Here is a 26,489-nt window from a genome sequence, read left to right as displayed (position 1 = left end):
TAACTTCTGCACAATCAATCTTTTATGTTAATCTCAAAGATCCTGTCCATCTATCTTTCAATCAATAAGGTGGACCCATAGCACAATTGTTGAGATAAGATGAGGATAACTTCCATCAAGAGATTACACAACAAGATTGCCAATCAAATGTCATCGATAGAAAACGAAAATCCTAAGAGATCAATTGCGAAATCTTTCAAAGAGGAATCACAAATAGAATCACAGATTTGTAGAAAATAGTTTCAGCCAATGAATAGCAACATTATGCAACGTTGGTAAAACAAGATATAAATTCAATCTCTTGGAACAGACGACAGAGTAAGCATAATAAAGAATACTCAAACCTCACAAATCATCCAACCGTGCCCCATCAACCTCTTATAGGAGAAGTGATGAATCTACAATTATCAAAACTCAAGATTCCATTAAGGTCCATAGTTGATCATTATCTTTGGTATTACAAAACCAAACAAGAAAGGTTTGCACTAAAACATCAAGAGCAAAAAGGGATCTTTAATACACTTCTAAAACAACAAGGAGCCACACATAACTTCTTCATAAAACATTTATAGTAGATCTCATTCTTCACATCAATGGTCAGATTTGAAGGTTGAGAACATCTCAAGGCTATGTTCTGAAACACATGATTACTAGAACAACTTATTCAGATGATATTAGCACCTTTTATGACAGATACAAATCGCCAATATTACTTCTTCAAACTTCTCATTTTAGGCAAAGGTATAATTCGCATGGAATGATGAATGAGTGAATGATAATGTGAAGTTGTTATTTATTTATATGGGGAGCAATGTCTTTAGTCATGTCGGCTTGCTTTATAATTTATTTTATTTATCACTTTTCCTTTTAACCTTGATGGAATAGGGTCGGCCCTATTTTGGAGGAGCACGTTGAGTGTGGCGTGAGCAACTTTAAGTGGTGTCGTGGGGTTTAGAGCCCAGCCCTACACGTTGAAGAAAGGGGCCAGCCCTTTGGGCGGATTCCAATGTTGCCCAAGGCAATTGGAATCCGCCATTCCCTAATTACAATCAACAACACCTTGCTGAGTTTAAAAGTGAACTCGCATACCTTTTGATCGTGTTTCAGGTTGTAGCGACTATCGACATTCCAAAGGAGAGATTTATGATTTTACTCAAAGGTGTGATGCTGTTATACAAATCTGATATCCAGTCAGCTCATTTCTTCCAATATGGGAAAAAAGCTGAATAAGGAAGAACTGAACCTTCTCAATCAGTCTTAAGGAGAAAAAAGCAAATTGATGAAAGAAACAAGGTAGCTCCCTACAGGAATGAAGTCAAATGGGATCAGCCTATTGATCCTAACATTGAACCACCACTGGGAGCATATGAATGTGATGTAGCAGAATGCAGCAATGACATCATAGGATCATGGGACTAGATGACCTAGTAGATGCAGCAGTAAACTGGAATTCGTCATCTAAGTATATATGGAACCACTTTGTTATGTTTTGACAGAAGTTGCTCTGTTTTTTTGTTATTAAAATATTGTAATGTTTCTATAATGGTTATCTTAGTTGGTTTAGGAAGTTTCCTTTTCTGCGTTTTGTTAATGAATGTTTCGTTTAGAAACATCCTCTTGTAAGCTCTCTTATAAATAGAGCCTTTCGACTCTATTGTAAATATCAATTTATAATAACATGGTGCATGGTGTCAGGGGTCGATGGGGTTTTTTAAGGTTTGACAAATTTTTTTAAAAAAAATCGTGGCCTCCGAAGATCCAAGAATCATTGCCAGTATAGCAAGATGGAAGCTCCAAGGCGGAGGTGACCAAGTCAAGAAGATGATGTAATTTGGTAATATCTCCCACCATCATCCCATTCTTCACTACAAACGCTTGGATAATGTTGAGTATCAAGAGATATGCCTCATTCATTTACAACTTGTGATGAGTTACAATGAGTTAGCTAAGGTGGCGCCCAATCATCTTCAATCCTATCACTTCATTTCAAGCTAAGGTGTCCAAATTCGATGTACCTGACTCACCCATCAAAGAGGATAATTACCACATGTGGGAACAAAGTCTGATGCACCTACCATCGTCATCTATTGGTCAGTTATTCAAGGACGTGTCCCATAAAATGTAACTTTATCATTGGTCAAGCATTAAATGCTTTGTAATGGGTTTACCAAACCCTAATTAAGGTTTTTATCTTTCAATCTTGGCCATTGATGAGGATTTGATTTGAGCCACTCATTGTAATGAGAGCACTATATAAGGCTCCACTTTGTCATTTGTAAAGGTCAATAGTTAATAGTGAATAGTTCAGAAGCAAACAATAGTTAATAGTTAAATAGCAAGCAAATAATTAGAGTAGAGTAGGAAGAGAAGGCAAAGATTGTTGCCAGGACTTTTTTCGTAAGCAACATATTAATTTCATTGAAGATATAGTGAACTTTATGTGTTGATTCAGCAATTTGCACAGTCTCTACTTCTCGTTTAATTTTTATGTTGTTTAGATGATTGAAGAACTTTGTGAATGATCAATGGTGAAATTCGTGCATCCATACTACTAACACCTTGCTGATTGTGAAGTGTCTTGTGTAGTCAACTGGATCCACCTTAGCCAAGCTTGACTTCAATTATCACTCCTTCATTGATATGCTTCACCTTGAGAGTAACCATGCTTGTAGTGGTGATTTGAAAATCATTAGCTATCCTTAGAAGATCGCACAAGCCTCGTGCAGATGTTCGTCGCATGTCAAAGCAAAGCGTAGTTTAGTTTCACCAAAGTTGTCCTTCGCTCTTGTATTCTTAGGATTAGAGTAGCTTTCTAAACCCTATCCTTTTTTCCTTTTCTTCAATCAAATCAATTTCAACGTTCCAGCAATATTCAAGCATTCAAGATTCAACGCAAGTCCACCTTGTAATTCGAACAATATCACATCAAACAACTGAGTCTATCCAAGAGCACGTCAAGACCTGACATTCGGAACCTTGGAGTCATCCCATTTGATCACACAATTTAGCCATTGGGAGGATTTTGTTCAAGGGAGGATAGAATACTTAGTATTTTATTTTGTGTTGCATGAGTCATAAAACACACATCAACAAAATTATCTACTGATGAGATAAAATTTCCACAATCCTTAGATTATCTGTAGTAAGCTTCTGGATTAATTGATTGTGTGCGAGTTTTTGATCCACAATCATTAATCCAGAAACTTACTACAGATAAAATTATCTACTCTCAAAATGAAAAATAGTGAAATTAAAGAGCTGTTGGTCCTACAAAACAAGAACCTTGGTCATCAAAGCCAACAGAATATATTGGCAACAAACACAGCATAAACAATTTGGTCTTCATACAAGAGAGAGTGGAAACAAGACAAGACCGTAGAGCCACAGGTTTTGCCACTGCAGCACATACAGGTATCAACAATTGTTCGCTCAAAAAACTTGTATTTTATTTAAGAATTGCTGCATGCAGAGGAGTTATTTAGAAGATCATTTGAGGGCCAGGTGGAGAGGATGATTGGATTGGAAAATGGATGCACGGAACTTGAGTGCAGAGGGATGCATGAGCAAAAGAAAAATGCTCTTCTCTGTAGAAAAACATCCACCACAGATGCCACTATGCAAGAATCCCACCACAAATCTGGGAACACTCATAACCAATTTGGATTTTGACCATAATCTGAGGAGGACTTAAATCCAACATACTCTAGCCATTTGACTATGTATATAAGCTCTTGTCTCAATGTGAATAGAAAATGGTCAGATCATTTTACTGTCGATCTTTGTTTTAGTGTAGTCTTGGTGCTGTTTAGGTTCTACTTCTGATAGCATAGCTAGAAGTAGAGAAGCTCATGACATGGCAGTCAAGAGAAGCTCATGACATGGCAGTCATTATTACATGAATGTTCTCTGCATGTAGTTGAATATCATAAATATAATTGGAGGAATGGTTGTCTCGACTCTACAAGATGTCTTATGAGCATTGCTTTACTCACATTTCCATTCTTGTAAGGTAAAAGAGAAAGTAGATATCTTTCTCATTAAGGTTCTATTATTGTTTGATTCAAACTCACAAATTATGTCTGCATGTTCTGCACAAGCGCCAAAGAACCTATTACTCTTTTTGCAACACCTGAATTGTGAACTTAATGGGGGGAGTCAGTACTTTGAGTTTGTACTATAATGCTATGCCTTAGTAATAAACTTGTTCCATGGAGTCTCATAACAGATGTCCGGGTGAACACGGACAAATCTTAGAGACAGGGGGAACAAGAGCCTAGATTTGGGGACGGCAAGGAGACAGTGGCATGGTGGTGGGGGCAAGGGGCAGCACCCCTCAAAAGGTACAGGGTGTCAATTAAGGGCTTCAAAACCACACAAACCTTTATGGCACATGCCATTTCAATAATTTTGTTTAAAAATGCACTTTTCCTTCATTCTATCACAGAAGGCACTTGGAAGTCCCCAAGACAATCAAGAGGCTCCTGGAAGTCCTTTGGATATCCCAAAGTCCCCAAGCCGTCCCCAGATGAGGGTGGCATCCCAAAACATCCTCAAGTCTTGAGCAGCAGTTGTGGGACCGCAGGGGGTGTCTCCCTCCCAGAAATGGTGGGGATGAGGGGGGGCTAGGTTGAGGTCAGGGGCCAATGCGAGGAAAAGATTCCCATGGAACTATGGGTATAAATAATGCTTTGCTGATCATGATACTTGAAAAGGACACTTAATCACAAAATATGGCTATCAAAAATACATACAATCAGCAAGCACCATGAATTATAAGCACAAAGAACGTAATCTCTTGGAAAATAATCGGTTACAGAGACATATTTGCTGCATGAGGAACTCATTGAAATAGAAAAGCCAGGCATTGAATCACTCTAACAACAAATCCTTAATAAATAAATAAAAATCAACAGCATGTGTGTCGTCACACCTAACAATCAAGCGACCTTGAAACTTATGGCACCCAAAGAAGATCAACTACCAAGGAAATATCATAAGCTAGAAGTGCTCAAGTTTCTAAAGAGGCCTCAAAGATATTATGACTTAGAACCATTTCACATCAATGGAGATGATCAAACAAGAATTAGCAGAATCACTTTAAGCATTTCTTCGCTTTCAAAATGGCAATGTATGTTAATATAAAGCTAACACTGATATCAACATTGGGATAGAAGGAGGCCTGCAGGAAATCATGATCAGTTTTTCACTTAGCAGAGAAAAATAACAAGAGTTTAACAATATTCTGATTGAATACAAGAACATTTTCACAAAAGATTTTGCCGATGTACATCTCTAATGTTGTTGTTCATAACATTATTAGTCATCCAGAAACTGCACCAGTTCATCAGAGGCCAGTTAAATTACCAAGAAGATATCAGATCTATGCTCTGTGAAGATTGAAAAGTTACTAAAGGCAGGCTTCTTCGTACCAATGAATTACTCTCAATGGGTTTCAGACATAGTCCGAATAAGGAAAAATATAATGCATGTTATTTGCATTTACTGAGATTTAAATATCAATTTGGCATGCCCCAAAGATGATTTATGTCTGCTTTTTGTTGATGCTATTATTGATTCTACAGGTCCATATGAATATTCTCTCTGATGGATGGATTTTCATGCTATAATTAAAACAAAATTATCCATAAAGTCCAACACAAGACTACTTTACTACTGAATTGTGAACCTTTCACTACATTCTTGTGACTTTTTGGACTTGAAAATATCGATGCTACCAATTAACTCTATGTTTCATGAATTGAGTCACAAAAAGTTAAACTTATGTTGTTGATCTCCTCGAAAAATCTAAAAACATCAATACCATCCACAGAACATCAATGTTTGCTTTCTTTAAATGAAGGACACCCTTTAGATTACATCTGCGATGACTATGGTCATGATTTCCTTAGCATTTTTTATGCAGATCTAGTCTTGGAGGAGTTTCACAGCCTAGTGGGCCTCTTCTTGATGGCACCAATTTCTATCAAAAATAGCTTGATTTCCATATACCTGGATAGATTGCATTCTCAGAAGGAGAATTTGACCATCTAGCTACCTGTGTGATGCATGGAAATCCCACAATCCAATCTGTGTGTCCATCTGCCCCTTCCCATTCAAAAAGTACAAGAAATTTTGCTTTGCATAAAGTGACAGTTATGAACTATTTTCATTTCTTTATAAAGGCCTTTCATGCTACAAAGTAAGATAAAAATGCACCAATAAGGATAGGCTATTCAATCAATAAATCTAACATCATTTTGCCATATGGCATAAAGATTGAATCAATATAAATCAACAAACGAATTATTGTACAAAACTTAAATGCACTAGCCATAGGAAAATATATACTACTATAACAATATAATATACAACAATATAATGACAAAGCAACTGATGTATCATCATTAGAGTAAAGGTGGTAACAAACAAGGATGAATCACAAAGAGGGGAAAAGAGATGAATCTTACCTGAATGCAAAAATATGCTCGCATCTTTGCAGATTGAAGAGAAATTGAGCACTGGTACTTCGTCCACCAATTGGAATGTCGAAAAATTTCATATATAATGGGAGTAACTTCCTATTGCCAGAGTTCAAGCTTTGTGTAAATGAATATAAGGAAATCTATGATGCAATTAAGTGCATTTTAGGTACTTCAAACCATAAAATTAGAAATTATCTCATCAGTTGCGTACCATGTAAAAACACAGAGATGACAAAAAACATAGTGGTACCTGAAAGCAAATAATATGTGGCTGATGTTGCTCAATGAGATTCCCTAATTCGTTCATCCTTGCATGCACCTCCAAGTCTTCTCGAAACCAAACGTTGTACGTTAGAAGGACCACAGCATTTTGCTTCTCACTATTGCTTCCATTTGTTGAACTTGAATTTCCAATTTCCTGACAACCTTGAACTTCTTCAACTGACGAAAATAAAATCAACAGAATGCCAAATGATCAGATCATGTACAAGTTCTATCAACAATCATAATTATAATACAAAGACAACTTTACTTTACAAATCTCTCTAGAAATTTCCATTTTGCATATAAAGGATAAAAGAATAAATGATTGATATCTGTAAAAATAACAAAGAACAAGTCAAAAGAATGTTTCTGATTCACTTTGTGACCTTACTGCTCACGAGAGAAGTGAATTTTGACAAATGCAAATGACTATGCAAAATAGACAAAGTATGAGGCTGGTATTATTTCTTGTAATTTCAATATTTGTTTCTAAAGATCTATCTATCAAGACACAGTATTTGTCCCTCAATGAAAAATAAGTTGGAAGAATGCTTCTAATCCTCAAGTATATTTAGGTGACATGATCTGACTTTTAGTTAGAAAAATATGAGTAAATTTATGTGAAAGTAGCCTCTGATAAATAAATTTTTCACAATATACAACAAGAAAATTTGGAGGAAAAACAAATTTGTCATCCTTCACATGAAAGGGCCAATACACATCCTAGTGATTTCCACAAGAGAATGAACAACTGTAAGATGATATGAGTAGGCAATCTTAGGAGAAAGCAGGATACTTCCCTAAAATTTCTTCTACCACATGTGGCAAATGGTATTGTACACATTCCAACAGCCTAGATCACATATAAGGGTAACTAGGTGGCTAATAATTTCAAATAGTAACTCATCCAACACTTTTAGGAGTAAAAAAGAGAAGCAAGGCATTCCCGTGCCAGCATGCAAAGAGTTATCTCATTGACCTAAACCATCTGGCCATGAAACTATATTCGAGAAACCATAAACTTCAAGAAAAGAGGTGGGTAGAAGACTGATTGAAAAAGGTTGATACTGAGGAAGAGATACCATGACCAAAAACAAATTAGCATTGGAAGAGCACCACAAATGATAAAACCATTAAAAAGGGAATAGGGGAGGCATAAATGAAGAGATAAGTTATAAAAAGGGGACAAAGGAAAGCTATTGTTTACCTTTGACAAAAATGAATAAGAGTGAAAAGAGCTCTACAAGCAAAAAGAAAAAAGTCAGTTATGAAGCTGTGGAGATGAAAATTTGAGAATAGATAGGAAAGTGAGAGAGAAGATGACCAAATAAGCAAACCACAAAGCATCAACAAGTGAGGATGTATGTTCCATTGTTATCAAGGTTACCTATGGACATGGGGCAAGTGGTGGAGATAAACAACAAAGGTAGCCATGCCAACTTTGAAAGGAACAAGCCCACGGATTAGAGCCAATCAAAGGAATAACAAGGGGTTAATCAAAGAGGGAAGACAATTGATTAGGGTCAACAGTGCATTGGAAGAAATAGGGGATTTGAGTTTTGGTTCACTTGAACGGCTAACCAGATTCCTTCTAAATTATTTCAACTTGAGGAAATTGCATTTGGGCCATGAGATAATCTACCTAGAAATTTCACTAATTGAAGAGATGATTGGACTAGTTGACGATGGAGCAAAGTGTGGCTACAACAATGAGATGTGAAGTGAAAGAACAGTAGGGATTTTAAATGTCGGCAAAATCAATGACAATGTCAATACAATGATAATATTGGTGATTGGAGTATTGGCAGGTGTAATAACAAGCGGTTATAATGGCAAACAAAATGGCACTGGGTATGGTTTTCAACCTCCAAAAGCTTTTAACAATGAAGATGAATATTGCAGCTAGAAGCACTTATTTGACAAGAGCAATAGCATTCAAGTATAGATCTTAACTTACTTTGACAATGATTAATAAGTTCAGCGAGCCAACCCATGTAGAGCAAAAGAAGCACTTCCAACAAAGTGTTTCAGGGTACTGTCGAAGAGACCAATGGTGATTCCAGACTAGGATTGGAGAATTTACTTGAAGGATGTGAATAACTACCTTTCAATGTTTATTTATATGCTATAAGGCATTGTGCTCACATGATTGAGAATTGAGTTAAGATAGTTTCAAAGTTAATTAAACTGGTATATCTTGCCAATGAAGTAAGCATCCTTTATCATTTGAGCCACAACAAAAAGGAATGTGAAGCATTTGACAAATCAATGGAACAAAATGGAAGAGTGAGACTACAAACCAGTGGTGGAAATGGAGGCGGTGTTAGCAAGATAAGAAAAACAGAAGCTTGAGGCAAAGGCAAAACAAATCAAAAACAAGTGTTGATTGAGAAGGTTGTCAAACGAGAGACAAAAAAAGCAAGCTACTCCAACAAACCATTGTAAGACTCCACGAGCTTGACACTACTATACAAATGCCCAAGAGAATGTCTAAAAGTGTAACACCAAGGAAACTAGCAACCAAAAGAGCCAAGGGGAGCAAATGCCTAAACAATGATGAAGTTGTTGGTGAAAAATAAATTGAATGAATGATTCAACAATCGGATAATCTATTCAACAATATACAAGCGTATATAAAGAGATTACAAGGACGACGTTCTAAATTAAGAACAAGTCGTTTAAAGTGAACTACTAAAAAGCATAACGCTAAATAAAGCTTAAAAGTTAATTAACTAAAAAGCTAAATGAGCATTAAACAAGGAACTAAATATAGGTGACTAAAATATAATTAAAATTTCTAATACCCTCCCTTAATGGTCATTCTATCCACTAACTACCCTACGGAAGATACTACAAGTCTTTTGATCACAAACGAAAAGAACACTCTACTGCGGTGGAGACCCTCCCTGGATCTGAAAAGTGTTAATGACCAAGAATACCAGAATCCATCCAACCTGATGTTGGGTAACCAAACCGAAATTTCAAACCATGATTTTGAGGAAAAATCAGCAAACCCTCCAAAACTAAAGATACAAATCATCATTTTTTGTAGGAAAAAAAATGGTTAAAAACCCTGAAACGTCGCATGATAAAACCCCAAGCATCACGCGGCAAAACAGCAGACATCATGTGGTAAAACAGCAAACCTCACGCAGCAAAATAGCAGACATCATGTGGTAAAACAGCAAACCTCACGCAGCAAAATAGCAGACATCACGTGGTAAAACAACACTCCCTGATTTTTGAGGAAAAATCAAGCAAAACCCTCCCATGATTTTTTGTGGAGAAAAATCAGAAAACCCATGCAAGCTTTGTAGATGACTGATAATAATTTTTAAGGAAAAAATTCTAAACCTTGGGACCTATAGGATGAGGTCTGGCCTAAATCAATTTGATCAAGGCAACGATATTCAGATATCGTGAACATGCACTATTTCCAAGTGTTGTGGCAGATGTTGAACTTCTGTTTGTGTTCCAACATGATGCTGGTCAAAGATGCCATTACGAAAAATGGAGGTTGAACGAGGTCAACCTAGTGAAAGCATGAAACAGAAGAATCTGATTCAAAAATCAGAATAGAAGCAATTGCTGAAAAAACTGAAACCTTTGGAGGAGAATTCTGGCACGAATTCCAAGGTGCAAATTTCAAGGTTTGGAACAAACCCATAAATTAAAATTTTCTGCAAACTTAAAACCTGAAATTTTTCCTGAAAATAATCAGAAAAAAAATAATAATTTGTAGATAATGACTTTTTTTGTAAAAAAACCAAAAAAATATTGACAATTTTTTTTTCCCAAAAAAAGGCAAAAAAAATAAGGGCAGAAACCCTAGGTCGGATGTACAACATAAACGATGCCTAGAAGACACCAAAATTCCCGACGTCCACAGAATTAGCAAAAATCACTGACTGTTTTTTAAATTCCAAGGCAAATTCGCTGGCACAAAATTCGAGGCACGGAAAACGAGGCACCCAGGAAAATTTGAGACCAACCCAAAAAATCTCTCGAAAAACCCACCAAGGATCTAAAATCAAAATGCAAATCTGACGACTCAAAAATTTGAGGCACGGAAAACGATGCACCCATAAAAATATGACGATGACCCAGTTGAGGTCTCGAAAAACCCACCATGAATCTACAACCAGAATAAGATTTCGACATGAACTGAAGGGTAAAAACCCTAGTCGAAAATTGCAGAAACCTTAAGAAAATTTTCAATCTGCAAAAAAAAACCTCCAGGTTGTAGGCTCGAAAAATCTCCAAAACCCTAAAAAAAACATGAACTGCTGCCCAGCACAAAGAAATTCGCCCATGAACCAGAAACCCTCAAAAAGCCTTCAAAAAAGCAATATCGTTTTTTTATTAAAAAACAATTTAAAAAAATCTGGAAAATATTCCAGAAAGGACATGAATTTTTATTAAAAAATTCACCAAACTTTAAAGAATCCCATTGACCCGCTTTGATACCATGAAAAATAAATTGAATGAATGATTCAATAATCGGATAATCTATTCAACAATATACAAGCGTATATAAAGAGATTACAAGGACGACGTTCTAAATTAAGAACAAGTCGTTTAAAGTGAACTACTAAAAAGCTAAACGCTAAATAAAGCTTAAAAGCTAATTAACTAAAAAGAAAAAGCTAATTAACTAAAAAGTTAAATGACCATTAAACAAGGAACTAAATATAGGTGACTAAAATATAAATAAATATTCTAATAGTTGGAACCCACTCCGAAGGAGGTCAGATTTTCAAGAATTCAAAGCATGTTATCATTTAAGGGGGAATCAAAAAAATGAAGAGATTACAAGTAAACCTAACAAGACAAGAAAGGATGATATTGCTAAGTATAACGCGACCCATATCGAGGTTCCTATTTGCAAAACCACTAAGGCCAACAATGATCGAAGACATGGAAATATTTTAAATGTCTTGAAAGAGATATGATTTCTACGACGAGAATAAGTTGATTGTGTGCCTCTTCTATGAGGAGCAAGGAGGGTATATCAAACTTCACAATAGAGTCCAAAGGTGAAAAAAGAATTGGCAATTAACAGCTAAGTCACTAGGACAATTGAAAATCGCTGCAAGAATGGATATGAAATAGCAAAGGTTTTTATAATCCTAATTTAACTATTTTGTTAGAAGTGGATGTACAAGGCAATTCGGTAAAGATAAAGAGACAAAAAGACAATGAACACGCACGTGGCTCAATTGGTGAAAGATGGAGCCTAAGAAAACATGTAAAGAATATTTGTAGACAAAAGATCAAAAAAGATCCAAAAGAGAAATTTAGATATTTTAGGCACCCTAAAACAACAAAAAGAAGAAATGAGGACCAAGCAAAACCTAAAAGAAGCAGTAGTGACCATGATTGGAGTAAAGCTTGTTAATTTTAAGATCAGACTGATAACAGTAAGCAGAAAATAACAAAGGAAACACACATAACGCATCAGTACCTTGGGAAAACCTCCCTCTTGGAAGTGAAAAACCCAGCAACAAAGTCTAAATCTGTATTTACTATTAACTCAAACATCAGTATAAGTCTTACAACTTCACTTCACACATGAAGTGGTATAATCAGCAGATAACCCGAATTAGGGCACACAGCAGAATGAACAACACTTATCTGAGAAATTCACAATCTGATGCAGAATATTCGCCAAGTCTGAAGGTGACACACAGCCCTTAGAACAAGTTTGCAGCCCTGTGTGTGGATTCGCCAGCCCTAGCAGCAGTTCGCTGATCTCAGAGATGTATTCGCCAGCCCTAGATGAAACCTTGAATGAGTTCGCTGGTTAGAAGAACAAATTCGCTGTGGATGAGCAGAAGTAATTCACTGATCATGAGAGGATGATTTTCTGACTGTGTGTTTGATGCTTGTAAATGACTTTGTATATATATGTGACAAACTAACCTAGAAGCCTTAGGTCGGCCTTGCTAATTGAATTCATAATAATCTAAGGTTGGCACCCAATATAGGGTCAGACCAATAATCATTTACAAGTTACATTTATATATAGGGCCTGTCCTGTCCACAAGTTACATTATGTATAGGTCTTGCCCAATATTCATTACAAGTTACATGTATTTGATTTGTAAGGTGATCCGAACAAGCTATTATTTCAACAAAGCTTATGGCTGTCATGGATGAGACAGTTCGACTACCAAGATGTTGATGACAAGAATTGAATCATTGCTCAAGGTTGATGGTGAGAGTACAAAAGGAAATCACTTGTGCAACAAATGAGGCTAGAAATGAGTTGTTAGCAAAGATATAGCTAACAATGAGGGGAGTACTTAAAAGAAGTAATATGTGTGAAGTTGGCTAATGAAGGATTGAAGAAGCAAAGATCACTAATGAGCGAGGCACTCTTAGCGATTTGGAAAAAGAGGCAAGTATAGTGGAAGAACCTTGAGAGAGATTGACAAAGGCCAATAAGGCACAAGAGGCAAAGAAGCAATTAGCAACAAAGGAGAAGGTAATTGAGGATGAGCTCAAGGAATTAGAAAGACAAGTACAAGAAGTATATGAGGAGGTTTTGGGGATATATCTAGCATTGGTAAAGCAATGGCAAAAATTGAGGCAGAAACGCAACAATCAACAAATAAAGGCTGAGGGGGTTTGGGCTAAAGAAGAGAGTGAAATACTTCATTTTAGCAATCCTTTGTGAATAAGTAGGTAGATGTTGATTGCCAATTAAATATGGTCCATAGATGGTCACCATAGAAGGAATGGAGCTTAGTGGACCAAGAAGGATCATAGATTGTGACGAATAACGGACGACAATTAGATCCCATTTAGCACAAATGCATCAAAGATCGCAAATCCACTACCATGTTCCAAAACTCAAACAAGTGTTGCCACAAGTTTAAATAGGATTATGTTGATGACTAAACTATAGTCTAGGGGGTGCCTATAAACACACCTTGTACATGTCATTTGGTAGGGACTCTTAGCATATACTTAAGACATTCTAACAAGAATAGGAGGCTTTCATGTGGAGAAGTAAGCAGCCATTACAGAACTTGGAAATCAAGAATAGTCTCAAGTTAGGGTAAGGGTGGGAAGTGGATTGCCAATTAATCATGACATTGTGAGCCTAGGGGCCATGGATGGGGATAGACTAAGCATTATAATTATTGAATCTGAATGGTGATCTGCACTCTTTAATTGTAATGATATAATGGAAGTGTTTTGCACAATGTCTCTTTCATATTTCTATGATGTGTGTTTCTTAGTTTGGAAATCCCTAATTAAATAACCAGCCTAGAGGCTACAATTTGTAGATAAATAGGATGACTAGCTGGGATAATCGACAAGACAAGGGTAACTAGATGAGAACCAACATTTTTTTCAATTAGGCTTGCAGGCCTAACCAGCTTGGTTACAGATGCAGTGTGAAGGCGGTAGACCTTGGAAGATCAATGGGTTAAATCCCCTCTTGTATTTTTTAATGACATTAGCATCACTGTAATCAGCATTTTGTAAGGCAACATCAAATCACTGTAGCGGTGATGTTACCATTCCATTCTGAGTGTCATTAGACCATTTTTTAATATTAATGCCAAATCAGTGCACAGTCAACAAATGCAATCCAACTGGCACACACTCAACAGGTGCAGTGCGGCCACACATTGTCAACAAGGGCAATCCCATCAATGCACAATCAGCAAGGGCAGTATAGCCAGCACACAACAACTTTAAGTATGAAACTTGACAAAATCAGGCAAATTTTGACCAGCTTTATTTTTCTATTTGAATTCAAATATTTGTACATGAATAAATTTTTTTTAGCCATTGCATTTTTAACATTTCAACTTTCAAAAGCAATAAGTTTTGCATACACACTTCTTTTAAGCCTGTTTTCAAACCATTAAGAAAGCCCTCTTCAAGCTGTTTCGAGTGATACCATTAGTAATTATTTGCTTTCATTTGCTATTCCTGAACTAAATAGCACATGTGATAGATCTTCTGTTTCATTTGGATGAGTCTGGTGAAAAGTATAAGGACAGTGATATCATTAAGATTATTCTTATTCATTTTTTAGAGCCATATGATGTGTTTCTCTGTACTTTCTTCCCTACCAAGCAGGTGATAAGTTGGTTGACAAGTCTATGACTTTTGATACAATGTGCGATCTTGTGGTTGCAGAAAAAGAGATTCTCATCATATTAGGTATGCCTGGTTCTAAACTTCTAAGAAGAAAGTTCATGTTAACACAAGGAAGACAAAGCAATATTACTGTGATGGCAACATCCATCAAAGGGGAGACCAAGGAAGAATCAGCAATGGGAACAAAGAGTGATCATATGGGCAAGGAGAAGAAGTGAAGGGAACAAACCTATTGTAGCAAAAGTGGACATGTTGAGAACAAAGGTTTCCAGAATATTCATTTTATGGAGCAAGGTCCAAAGAACCTCAAATCAGGCCAAGGCAAGCACAACGAGAAATGTAAATGAAATATCTTGTTAGCACGAAACTTGTGCATTTCATGCTCAAACATGTAAATACCAATTTATTTTGGGCTCCAGGTGTACTCATCGCATAGCCAAGGATGGTACTTTGTTCCGTGGCCTTGGCAAGGCAAATAATAACAAGGTATATATAAAAGATAATTCAGCTCTCCCTGTTGTTGGTGGTGGCAGTGAAAATATTATGCTAGATGATGTATGATTAAGAATGTCTACAATGTTCCGAATTTGAGCATGAATCTTGCAATCAGTATGTCAAATAATTCAATGGGGGCATAAAAATGAGCTTTGCCCTGACAAGTTTGTTGTGCACAGTGTAAATGGCAAATTCAAGGTGATTGCTACTGGTAAACTTGATAGGAAGGCCAAGACTTTAAATTTATAACATTTGGCAAAAGTGAAAAATCTTGAATTAATATCTAGAAGACCTAAGGTGCATTGTTTTTTTCTTTTCCAGACAAATGATGCAGGTTAGAATGAGGTACAAAAGTTCAACATAACAAGATATTCATTTGTGAAACTTGAGAATTCTATTGAACATGATGTCATTGTTTCAGAAGACGATGAATCAATTGAGGCTTCAAATGGGAACAGTTGGTAATCTCATTGGAACAAACAGCCTCACATTCGAGGCAAGTCCACAGATTTCTACTTCTAGGTATAGCTATCAGACCCAAATGGACCACTATGGGCCACTAATACAAAGCAAAGGAAAACAAAAAGGATCACCATTAAAGGCCAAGAGTGATGTTAGCAATATTCTTTATCAAGTTGGTTGAAAAAAAATTGTACACCACAAAATCACAATACATGGCATGACACCTCAAGATTGCAAGATAGACAGCACTAAGTAGAGGTAGTCTTCAACCTTTGCAGCATTATATGATGAATCATAGTATAATACAAGGCCATGGTTGAAGAAAGGACAGGACTAGCAATCATATTCCTAGGTTTAGTATCATGTTAGGGATTAAATATACCATTTCATATGTTAGTGATAACATTGAATGATTGAGAGGAGATGGAAATAAGGAATAAAAATTACCACACAGAATTAGATAGCATATATGAAAGATTGTGACAAATACATATTGAAAAAAAGAGAAGTTACAGTAAAAAATACATATATAGTTATTAGTAATTACTTGTTATTGCGTGCTTCATAACCTAGCACTACCATGTTCCATCTTATGTCATGATTACTAATGATGTTGGTTAACAGATCTGTCACTTCTGTTTTATACTCTTTTGCCCATGTCAATAACAATCTGACCAACAATTGAGTCGCTTGCAATGGTATTTACAAGTGCTCTCTACTTGTTTTACAAGGCACAGCTACCTTCGGATGATATACAATGAATGGAAACAAAGGGTATGCTTTTCACCAGAAAGCAGAAAAGGCAAACCAACACCTACGCATAACCATGAAAGTAGATGTAAAAGATTGATTTTATAGTGAAGTGAATGTAGATAAATGACACAAAGTTTACTTATTCCACACTCACAAATGATATCCAGGGAAAGAAAGAGCAGCAGAACCCTTTAACAGATGATCTAAATTCAAAGTTTCAGAATTAAATACATACACAGTCCGTTATAGCAGGATGACACTGATGTTGGTGTTGGAAATAAGCCACACCCGGACCGACAATGGACTGGTCCAAGAGGGGCCAGTAGCTCAGTGGTAGAGCACTCCAGCAGCGTATGGAAGGTCCTAGGTTCGAGTCCTAGCTGGTCCTTGTCTCAACATGGTATCAGAGCCAGGTCCAGGCTAGGAGCCCCAAGCACACGAGAGGTCTGGCTTAAGGGGGGGTGTTGGTGTTGGAAATAAGCCACAACCGGACCGACAATGGACTGGTCCAAGAGGGGCCAGTAGCTCAGTGGTAGAGCACTCCAGTAGTGTATGGAAGGTCCTAGGTTCGAGTCCTAGCTGGTCCATGTCTCAACAACTGAGAGCCATTGTAAAGAAACACATCTTTACAATTTAAAGAAAAAAGTTCCAAAATTGAAAGATTCAAAAACATCTTAATAATTCCTTCCATATCAAAATATGAGTTCATAGATTCAATATCATATACCATAAAACTGTGCAGAAGAGAAAGCTATAATGTCCTTTTTCCCCACTTCCCCTTTTTTTATCTATACTATCATCTATTTATACTAAAAATCCCCTTTTCCGTTTCCAAGAAATGGTTCATTTCACAGGTAACCGTATTTGAAAATGACTACCTTTAAACATATTTAAGGAAAATGAAAGTATTAGAAAATCCTATTAAAAGCGCTAATCCTTGCATTGTGAACAGCTACAAGCTTTACAAAAATTCTTCATTAGGCGTCGAGTTCCGACCTGCAATCTGATTGTCAATCCTCTCAGCCTTTGTCTCCTCTTTGATGAGCACCCAGAGGACGGCTGAAAATTCATCTTCATCTTCTATTAGTTCTCGAGCAAGGTCGGTCAAGTCGCAAAGGCTGTCGTCCTACATGTGCTCCACGTCTAGCTGAATCATGGGTCCCTTTCCTTTAAGCACCATGTCCGAAAAAACTAATTACGAGGTCTCCTTCTTGCCACAATTTCTTCTCCCAAACGTTGTTCGTGGTTTCTAGCTTGCTCTACAATCTTTTCTAGCAAAGCAATAGTTTTTCTATATTCGGCAAATTCAGTTCACTGTTTCCATGCAAGAGACCACAATCCTAGGATAATATTCCCTTGCTCAGTTGTTGGCCAATTTAGGTTTGGATTATCAAATGGCAGCTGACCATCATGAGGGAGAACCATCTAGGACAAGGAAGCTCAAAATCACATGCGTTACTCTGATCGGCTCTTGAAGGTGGTGCATTAAATTTCCTATGAAAGACGATAATATCAAGTTTTACGACCTTCGCCACCACCTTTACGTGCTTCCAATTGTTTAATCTATCATTAATAACAGTACTTGCAAATCTTTCCATGATATGTTTCTTGGAATTTGAGCGTCGCATGGTGACAAGCTAAGTCAGAACCGTGACGACCCCAACACAAGGTTCCGCCATATCAAGGCTTGACTGCTAAGCAAACAAGGTTAGTCCGTACGGATCGCTTTACAAGGTGGTGGCGCCCGAGAATCAAGGCAGGATCTTTAGATCGCATAGTCGTGAGAAATCAAAACTCCACAACCAATGACCGGGACTTTGAGTTTTTCAAAAACTTCAGTCCAAGCGATCAAAACAAAGAAACTAAGGAAACAAATTGGACAGTTGGGAACTTAAAGAAACTCATAACCCCGTGACATAATTATGAAATATAAGGGACAAGCGACTGGGTTTGAAAACACATAAAAGCCGCGATCCGAGACTTAGATTATCAAGCCAACAATAAGGTTCACGATGCGAGGGTACACAAATACCCGAAAAGTAAAAGAGGACAAGGCTTGGATAAAATGATGCAATAATATTATGTGATTCAAAATGATGTCTAAAAGCAATTAATATTTATGTGATTCAAAAGTTGTACCTATATCAAGAAAGCTCAAAGATTAATGAAATAGTTGATGGTGTCCAAAAGAAGCATGTCAAGTGAGAAGACAACAAAGTTGCGTATTGGCTTGCTAATCAACACGTACATGATTGCTTCCATGACTTGTGCTGATTAACCATTATTTTCCTAATGATGACAACTTCTCTCTTTTTCAAGGTATTATCTATGAGAACAAAAAATCAACTTCATTCAAAGTGGTTTGATTGGCTAATTTTAGCTAGGTACCTGGCAAATGGCTTCTTTTTGGTTAATGTTTCTATTCTCCTTATGAAATATTGTTGCACGCAATATAAGAGCATGGATCCATGTTTTTCTACTTTTGCTATTGGAATGTTTATCTCTTTTAATTTTAGCTGGGTAGTAGCTTCTTTCTCATTGATGTTTCAATTCTCCTTATGAAATGTTGGACCATGCAAGATAAGAGGATGGATCCATGCTTTTCTGCTTTTGCAATTGGGAATTTTATCTCTTTTAATTGCTCATGTGTGTCTTGATTGGCATTTTTTCAGATTTCTCCTCTCCATGGATTTTGTCATCGGCTAAACTATTTTTTCTTGGATCCTTGGTGTTGGCTTTTGCACTCCCTATTTGCCATAGTGACAGCTTTTTAGCATGGAAGTTTTCTAATCTTTTTTATCTTTTGGTTTGTCCTCTCTTTTTTTGTGGTTGGCAGATTTATGTTGTCTTTTTGCCAACTCTCAATTTGAATTCCTTTTTCTTCATCATCATTTCTAGATTGTTGCTGCTTTTCAGGGGCTTTTCATTCAGGCATGCTTTAACCTTCTCTGTGGGTGGCATCTTTCTTTGTTGCCTAGATACCACCCTTGAAGAACCATGTAAAATTTATATATTATAGAGCTTTACCAATTGTATCATTTAAGTCTTATCTGTGTATATAAAAAGGAAAATCCCTCCACCTGTTTTACAAAACTCTGTAGTCTTCTTAATTTGGGCTCCTTCAGCTTCTATAGAATGAGCAATGAAACTTACTTTTTGGAGTCATGCATGAGGTGCAACTGTAGTCCTGTGATTTACCTTCATGATTTGAGACTCTCTGTGAGTGCATTATATGTATAGTTACTGTTAAACCTAAAGATTTGGTTTGGAATGGTAGTATTCAGGCTTGCATGCATGAAGTTAGGCCTATGCAGTAACAATTTAGTTCATTCAAAAAATTATACAAGTTGTTAGCATAAAACAGATGAGCGGCAGAAGGTGGTTCTGGTGCATAAAATCCTTTACAATCCTGACAAGTCAAACCTGTGAATCTTTTAACGGTACTAAACAAAGCTATCTCAAATTTGGTATTGTAGTCTTAAATTTTTAATAGACCTGATGTCAATAATGGTCCCTTTGGATTCTGTATGTTTGACTTAATTACTAATCGGGCAACAGACAAGTTATCAGATCTGATTCAAACGATGATCCCATCAGTCAAATTTTTAAATGACGAAAGGTTTGTGCTCGTAATAGCTGGTGTGAGGAATCTTCACTGTAGATATAACTTCTTTTCACTATCCGATAGTCTACAAGTATGAGGTAAATGTTTTATGCTAAATACTTGCACTTTGACAGCTCTTTATAAATTACAAGGGACTTCACCCTTAGAAAACCTAGGTATTGGTCTTAGATAAGTATGATATGTGCAAAATGGAAAGACTTGTGTTTCAGGTACCAATAGTCGTCATATGCAATGTCATGTTGAGATGGTAAGCTTACCACTTTGAAATATTGAACTTGATATAGATCATGAGTGGTGTTTTGTTGTTTAGTTCAATTTCAAATTTTGATGAACGCAAGTCAAAGGCACCAAGCTCTCTGGAAAGGACTCCATGCAGCCTTTACTGTAGAAAGGAGACTTGCTCATCCAACTCTGCATCAAGCTGTATGTTAAATGGCTTCAACTGTTTTGTTTCATCTTATGACTGTTACGTAGTTATACATGAATCCTTCTCATCTTCTTTTGATCCTAAACCTGAGAATCACTTTGAGTTTAACATGATTGTGATGTATGAACACTATAGAATGTAGAATCATTAGCATGGATAAATGATTCCTTGAACCCTACTTTCAGGGTTGAACATGCACATTTGTTCTTAAGGCATATTTATGAAATGCTTAACCACATACATAATGTATGGATTCATGTTTACCCTGTTCGTAGTGGCATCTAATTCTGCATGATTTTTATCTCTATATGCTGATTGTGATGATACACACATAATTCTCTCTTACTTGCCAATCCTCTTTATCTGCTGCCCTTGTGAAGAATAGGGCCACTCCTAAGTAGATGAGGTATGCAGGAATTCTGTAAGTTTTATTGGTTGGGCGGTAAAGGACTCAGGGCATACTCTCCCATTACTTGCAGCATTCCAGATCCAGATCAATGTCTTCCTTGCTGAACTGTATCTGGTTATAGCAGTCTTAGCAAGTTAGCTTTACTGTGAGATTCACTGATATGTACTTGGCATTCCTTATACTTCTGTGTTGTAAGTGGAAGAAAGAGACGTGTTTTGATAATGATTTATACTTATTTATTGATCTATTGAGGTCACGTGTGGATGTTTCATCTAAGTAATCACTATATGAGTTATCCTATTTTGTTTATAGCCTGTTAATGGCCAGAATGTAACGGATCAGTTCTGATCTGTTGTCAGTTGACAGCAGAAACTACCTCTATGAAATACATTACGATCTAAGATACCCGCTAGGCATTGGTAAACAGATACAGCCAAAAAAAGGATTGGGATAATTTTGGGTTCGTCCATACAAACAAAACAAAAAAAACATAAATATACATATTTGTAGCCTTAAAAAACTAAGATTATTGTTGAATATGAAAAATAACAAAATCATAATTCCTTGTCACTAGCAGTCACCACATCATTATCTAATCAATAAAATAAAATACAAATAAAACTAAAAACATTGATATTGATTATTATAAATCTGCATTTATAAAATAAAATATTATAATCATTCAAAATTTCAAATACATATTCAAAATTAAAAACAAATAAAATTTGATCTAAAACTATAGTTTTTATAAATTGTAATTTTGAATAGCTCTAACTTTAAACATCCCAAATACATGAAGTTGTAGATATTCTAAATTGTGATATAGATATTAAGTTTTAAATAACTTTAAAGTTTAACCATTCAATGATTCCAATGCAAATAAACTGAAATTTTAAAAATACCAGATAAAATATTTAAAATACTGCTGGCCCTATCCGGGTTTGTCCAGGATGAATCTGGACCAATTTGACAGGACCTTCTGCATCCCTACAATCTAATCAACCCAGAATCCAGATAGGGTTCAACTAGACCTGGATCAGACCTCCAAGCCAACAAACTAGTAACGTAGAATATAGATCATGATTATTATTATGGTTTTGGTTAAGTGATTATATTATTTACTGCACTATTTGATCTGAATTGAATGAAGTTGTCATCAACCTGATCTACAAACATCAGTGAGATCCTTGATTCATGGCAGATTGTTAAATTCTTGTGTAGCATGGCAAGGAATCATTTATGTTAACTAAAATTTTCATCATTTGTCAATCTTAACAATGTTTAGGTTTTTTTATAAGCTGTCAGAAGGACCTGAGGAACAAAGTGTAGAATTGATTCCCATGCTGGTTGAAAAGTTCTATGAAGCCATTTCCACATAGCTTGTGGTCATTGGTATTACAAAAAATCACTATTGAAAAGCCTATAAGCAATCAGGGCCCATTTCAGATGTGATATGTCACAACCAAACTTTCAATTATTAAACTTGGCCACCCTAATTATCTACTTATGATCTTGCTACTGCCCTGATCCAACCTATTTTCTCTCATTGCTCTTTTGCTTGTTTTGCTTTCTCAACTCTCTTAATCTTGATTGAAGATCCTCTTTTGTCTCTTTTGGCACTATTCACTTGTGTAATTTCAAGCTTACACTTATCAATTTCCCCCATGAACTGACATGCATGTCCTTCTTGGTCTCCTTTTGACTCTTTCACAATTGCCATTTAAATTTGAAGCCATTTTGACTCCTTTTTGACACTTCTAAATGTTTTGTTGCTAATTCTTCTAATTTGTTGAATCCTACTCAAATGTCATTAATTTCTCCTAAAATCTTCCTTGATGATACATTTTAACATGCTTTACACAAGGATTTTTGTATTAAGACACTTAAAGTTTGTCAAGGCAAGCTACTGTCAATTTCACACATACATTCAACAAAACAACTTGCGAAGACATCCAAATGACACTCTGACCTATGTAGCTCTTTCTGTAGCTTCTGTGCTTTTCAAAACTCATTGATGGCTCCTAAATATCTCTCTAGCACTCAGAACATTCTTACAAGTTCTATTGGTTTTCAGAATTCTTGTCTGTTGTATATCCAACCTGGGAACTCAGACTTCCATGTATCAAGGAACTTCAAAACTATAAAAATCACTCTACTTTATTTTGTTTAATATCTCCAAGGGCATCTCTTACATTATTTTTATAATTAGTAATTTGATAAATTGGTATTTCTTGTAATGTAAATCAAAAAACGAGACCTCTAGCTCCACAGATAATCATCAAAAATAACATTGATGATTAATATTCCTATTTTTTGATTAAATTTATCAAAAAAATAAATAATATGTTTCTAATCAAGCACTGCCATTTTTTGTTGAGCAAGCCATGGGAAAGCAGTGCAAACATAGTGATCATTATTTGGTTTAAGCCATTGTTTGCAAGCTACCTGTGTTAAAACTGCTGTGATAGTGATAATACAAGCCAAAAACTCAACACATTTCAGATAAATTTGGAAAAATAGATAGCCCCCCAAATGGAAACGGTATTCTTAAATTGACAGTACAATCTCTGATTGGTGGAAGTGTATGCCGGTTTACTCAGCAAAAATGCAAAAGGAGGAGGCAGTAATTTGACTCTTAGAAAGGTTTTAAAAACAAAATAACATGGGACCAAAATTGTGACTTGTGATTACCTAGATTAAAACAGCGTTTTACTCAAATCCAGCATTATTAAAAATTACAAAAAAGAATATGATAGCCGTACTTTGCTAGCTAAAAGATGAGTGCAGAGCACAGAGATTTATTAATAAACGTCCAAAGGCCCACACATATAAGCACACGATTACAGTTTACATATATATGAGAGACCTTACAAAATATCATTTTTCTTTAGCTAAACTGGAGGCTTTTTTAGATAAAGAAAAGATTAGGATGAGTGAAGCGAAAAAACCAAGATTGCAGGCTAGTAACTTGACCAGATTTGATATTTTGTTAGGCAGTGGAGATCATAGCATTATAATTTTAGGGACAAATATGGATGGTATAAACAATAGAGAGGCATACCTCCAGCAGTCGTCCTAGAAACTCTGTCCATGTGCAAATCTCGGAGAAAAGTGTTGGAAATGGATGAGGCTGAAGCCGACGTCGAAGCTGCGACTTTGGGGGACTTTTTCATGTCAACCCACCCCTCTTCATCTGTCTCTTTTGAAGGACGCTTACACTTTGTAGGAGACGGATTTTCACTATGCTGCTGAAGAGGACGAAACCTGGTTCCCACCAAGCCATCCGCTTCGGCTTTCGCTTCGTCGTCGTCAACAATGAAAAGATGAGAAGGCGCTGCGGTTTGCATGACTCCGCACATTTGGCAATTGGAGGCGGTGAGATTATTGAGAAAAGTGCAGGAGTGACAGGGCCATTGGGAATGCGAAAGAGGACGAGTATGGCAGATTTGGCATGAGTTAGCGGAGTGGGGGTTCAGGAATGTGCAGCTAGAGCATGACCACTGTGAAGAGGAGGAGGCGGCCTCCATTCGGAATTGACGAGAAGAGGGTTTTGGCAGGGTGTTGGGCAATGCAGCTAAGCGTCCAAACAGTCTCCAACCGAGTGACATTCACGAGGGTGGTGAAATCGCAAGGTTTAAATCTTTACGAGGGTTTCGTCGTACAAGAGCCCGCCGAATACTCTATTTAATCCTTGCCGTGTTTAAGGATGTATGGAATTTGAATTGCTTTCGACACAATTAATTAACTTGTAAATAGAGTTACACTTTTAATGATAAATAAATGTTATTGTATTAAATGAATGAAAATGTTTTTAATAATGTTTGGGAGGCTAAACAGTCTATGGGATCCATGGGTAGTCATAAAAGAAAAACATAAAAACATGTAAAGCCCACAATCTTATGTCTTACTAAACCTTCTTTTTCCTTTGTATCTTGGATTTTTTACTATGTATCTTGATCAGGAAGTCTTCTGCAACTCTTGTTATCTTTTCTTATTCAAACAAATTACTTAAAGTGATTACGTTTAGTGTCTTAGTATAGTTGATTCTTGTAGGTTGGACACTCCATGATGTAATGTCATTATGTCTCCACCACTCTTTGAGTGCAATATCTACATCTTTTATCTGCCCACTCCTCTTTAGGTATCATCCATCTTCCAATTTCGCATATAAGTTGATGCGAGTTGGTTCTTATCTAAACGATTAACATTTTTGCTTTTCATCTTATTTACATTCCTATGTAGTTCTTTTGATTAATATTTTTTGTTCGAGATAAAAGATTAATAAAAGTAGAAAATCGATTGAATTTTTTTTTATCCAAGGTTACTTGGGGCAAGGGATTACGTGATAGTAGTGCTTGGACTCACATTATTAGACTTTTTTAGGATCCCATTTATATCAAATATTTAGTGATAAAATGTGTGTAAATATCAATGATTAATATTTCATTTGTATAAACTTGACCAAAATCACATATAAAAATCCTAGCTTTTCAAAAAAACATAAGCATATGTCATTGCAAAATATTTCTAGCTATTCACTTTTGACTAAATAGTTGTGTGAAATGATAGAATGATACTCTTTTTTAATAGGTAAAGCAAGTGCAATAGAGACTTGATTATGAATCCAAAGAATTTAAAGACACGTATACTCACTAGGTCATGTAATTACTAACAACAATAAAAATCAAAAGGGAAACTAATGCCTCGATCCCATAAACTAGTAGTTAACTAGAGTAGGGAAGCTTAAGTCATTAGAATTAAAACCATAACTAAAAAATTACCAATCATTTTATCAATCATAAGAGTTTAAATGAGTCTTATCCATGCAAAGTTGTCTCAATAATTTATCAATTTCATATGTGTCCTTTTCATAAATTGATACATGTTGCACATATGTTATATAATAAAAGTTTAATTTTCTAATTGCAAAGAGGATAGTAGTTAGGTTGAACAATTGGGTCAATATGTCGACCTTACAACAATAGAATCAACATCTCTTGTGTGCTATAATGCATCACAGCCTTCCAGTCCACATAAACAAAACTAGATTGAAATTCTCCCTCCCCCCCAATTAACATAACAAGTCTACATAATAATTCTACTATCAAAAAATTGAAAGAGTTAACCTGCTATTGTTGCTTATCTTTATATTCCTCAAAAGCTCTATCAATTGGTGTGAAAGTGGTTTTATTTCAATCACAAAAGCTTGAGTTTTACTTAGGTAGCTGACATATCTCAATATTAGATATTAGTTGCTTAATATTTAATATTGTCAGCAGTGCATTTAATATTTGTAGCTAGTATTCAAATAGCAATTATCTCTACCTCATCGTACTTGTGCTATTTATACAAGGTTATTTGTACATTGGTGATTATCTCATTTTGGTGAAATAGCATTGTGAGAGTTGCTCTCTCTTTGTATTATGAAGGTTTCTTTCGGTTTGTGAGTTG

The 26,489-nt window shown here is 36.0% G+C and overlaps 1 protein-coding gene and 1 non-coding gene across 3 annotated transcripts in view; one reads left to right on the top strand and one right to left on the bottom strand.

Annotated features, from left to right (window-relative positions):
* The window catches only part of LOC131045344 (uncharacterized), a 35,867-nt gene extending 11,137 nt beyond the window's left edge, over nucleotides 1–24,730 (bottom strand). The window contains exons 1-3 of one of the 2 annotated variants that reach the window (XM_057978928.2): nucleotides 24,100–24,730; nucleotides 6,733–6,923; nucleotides 6,468–6,578 (exon numbers count right to left, since the gene is read on the bottom strand). In XM_057978928.2, the coding sequence (XP_057834911.1) occupies nucleotides 6,468–6,578; nucleotides 6,733–6,923; nucleotides 24,100–24,646 (849 nt within the window). In that variant the 5' untranslated portion in view covers nucleotides 24,647–24,730. The remainder of the gene's footprint in view (nucleotides 1–6,467; nucleotides 6,579–6,732; nucleotides 6,924–24,099) is intronic. The other variant, XM_057978927.2, reaches the window with a different exon arrangement.
* Nucleotides 17,093–17,164, top strand: TRNAT-AGU (transfer RNA threonine (anticodon AGU)). The gene has a single exon. It is a non-coding gene; the product is annotated as a tRNA-Thr (tRNA).
* Nucleotides 24,731–26,489: the final 1,759 nt, after the last annotated feature.

The sequence above is a fragment of the Cryptomeria japonica genome, chromosome 8, assembly GCF_030272615.1.
Source record: "Cryptomeria japonica chromosome 8, Sugi_1.0, whole genome shotgun sequence".
NCBI classification, from domain to species: Eukaryota; Viridiplantae; Streptophyta; class Pinopsida; order Cupressales; family Cupressaceae; genus Cryptomeria; species Cryptomeria japonica.
The sequence above is the reverse complement of the archived record's forward strand: the minus strand, read 5'-3'. Positions and strand labels throughout refer to the sequence as shown.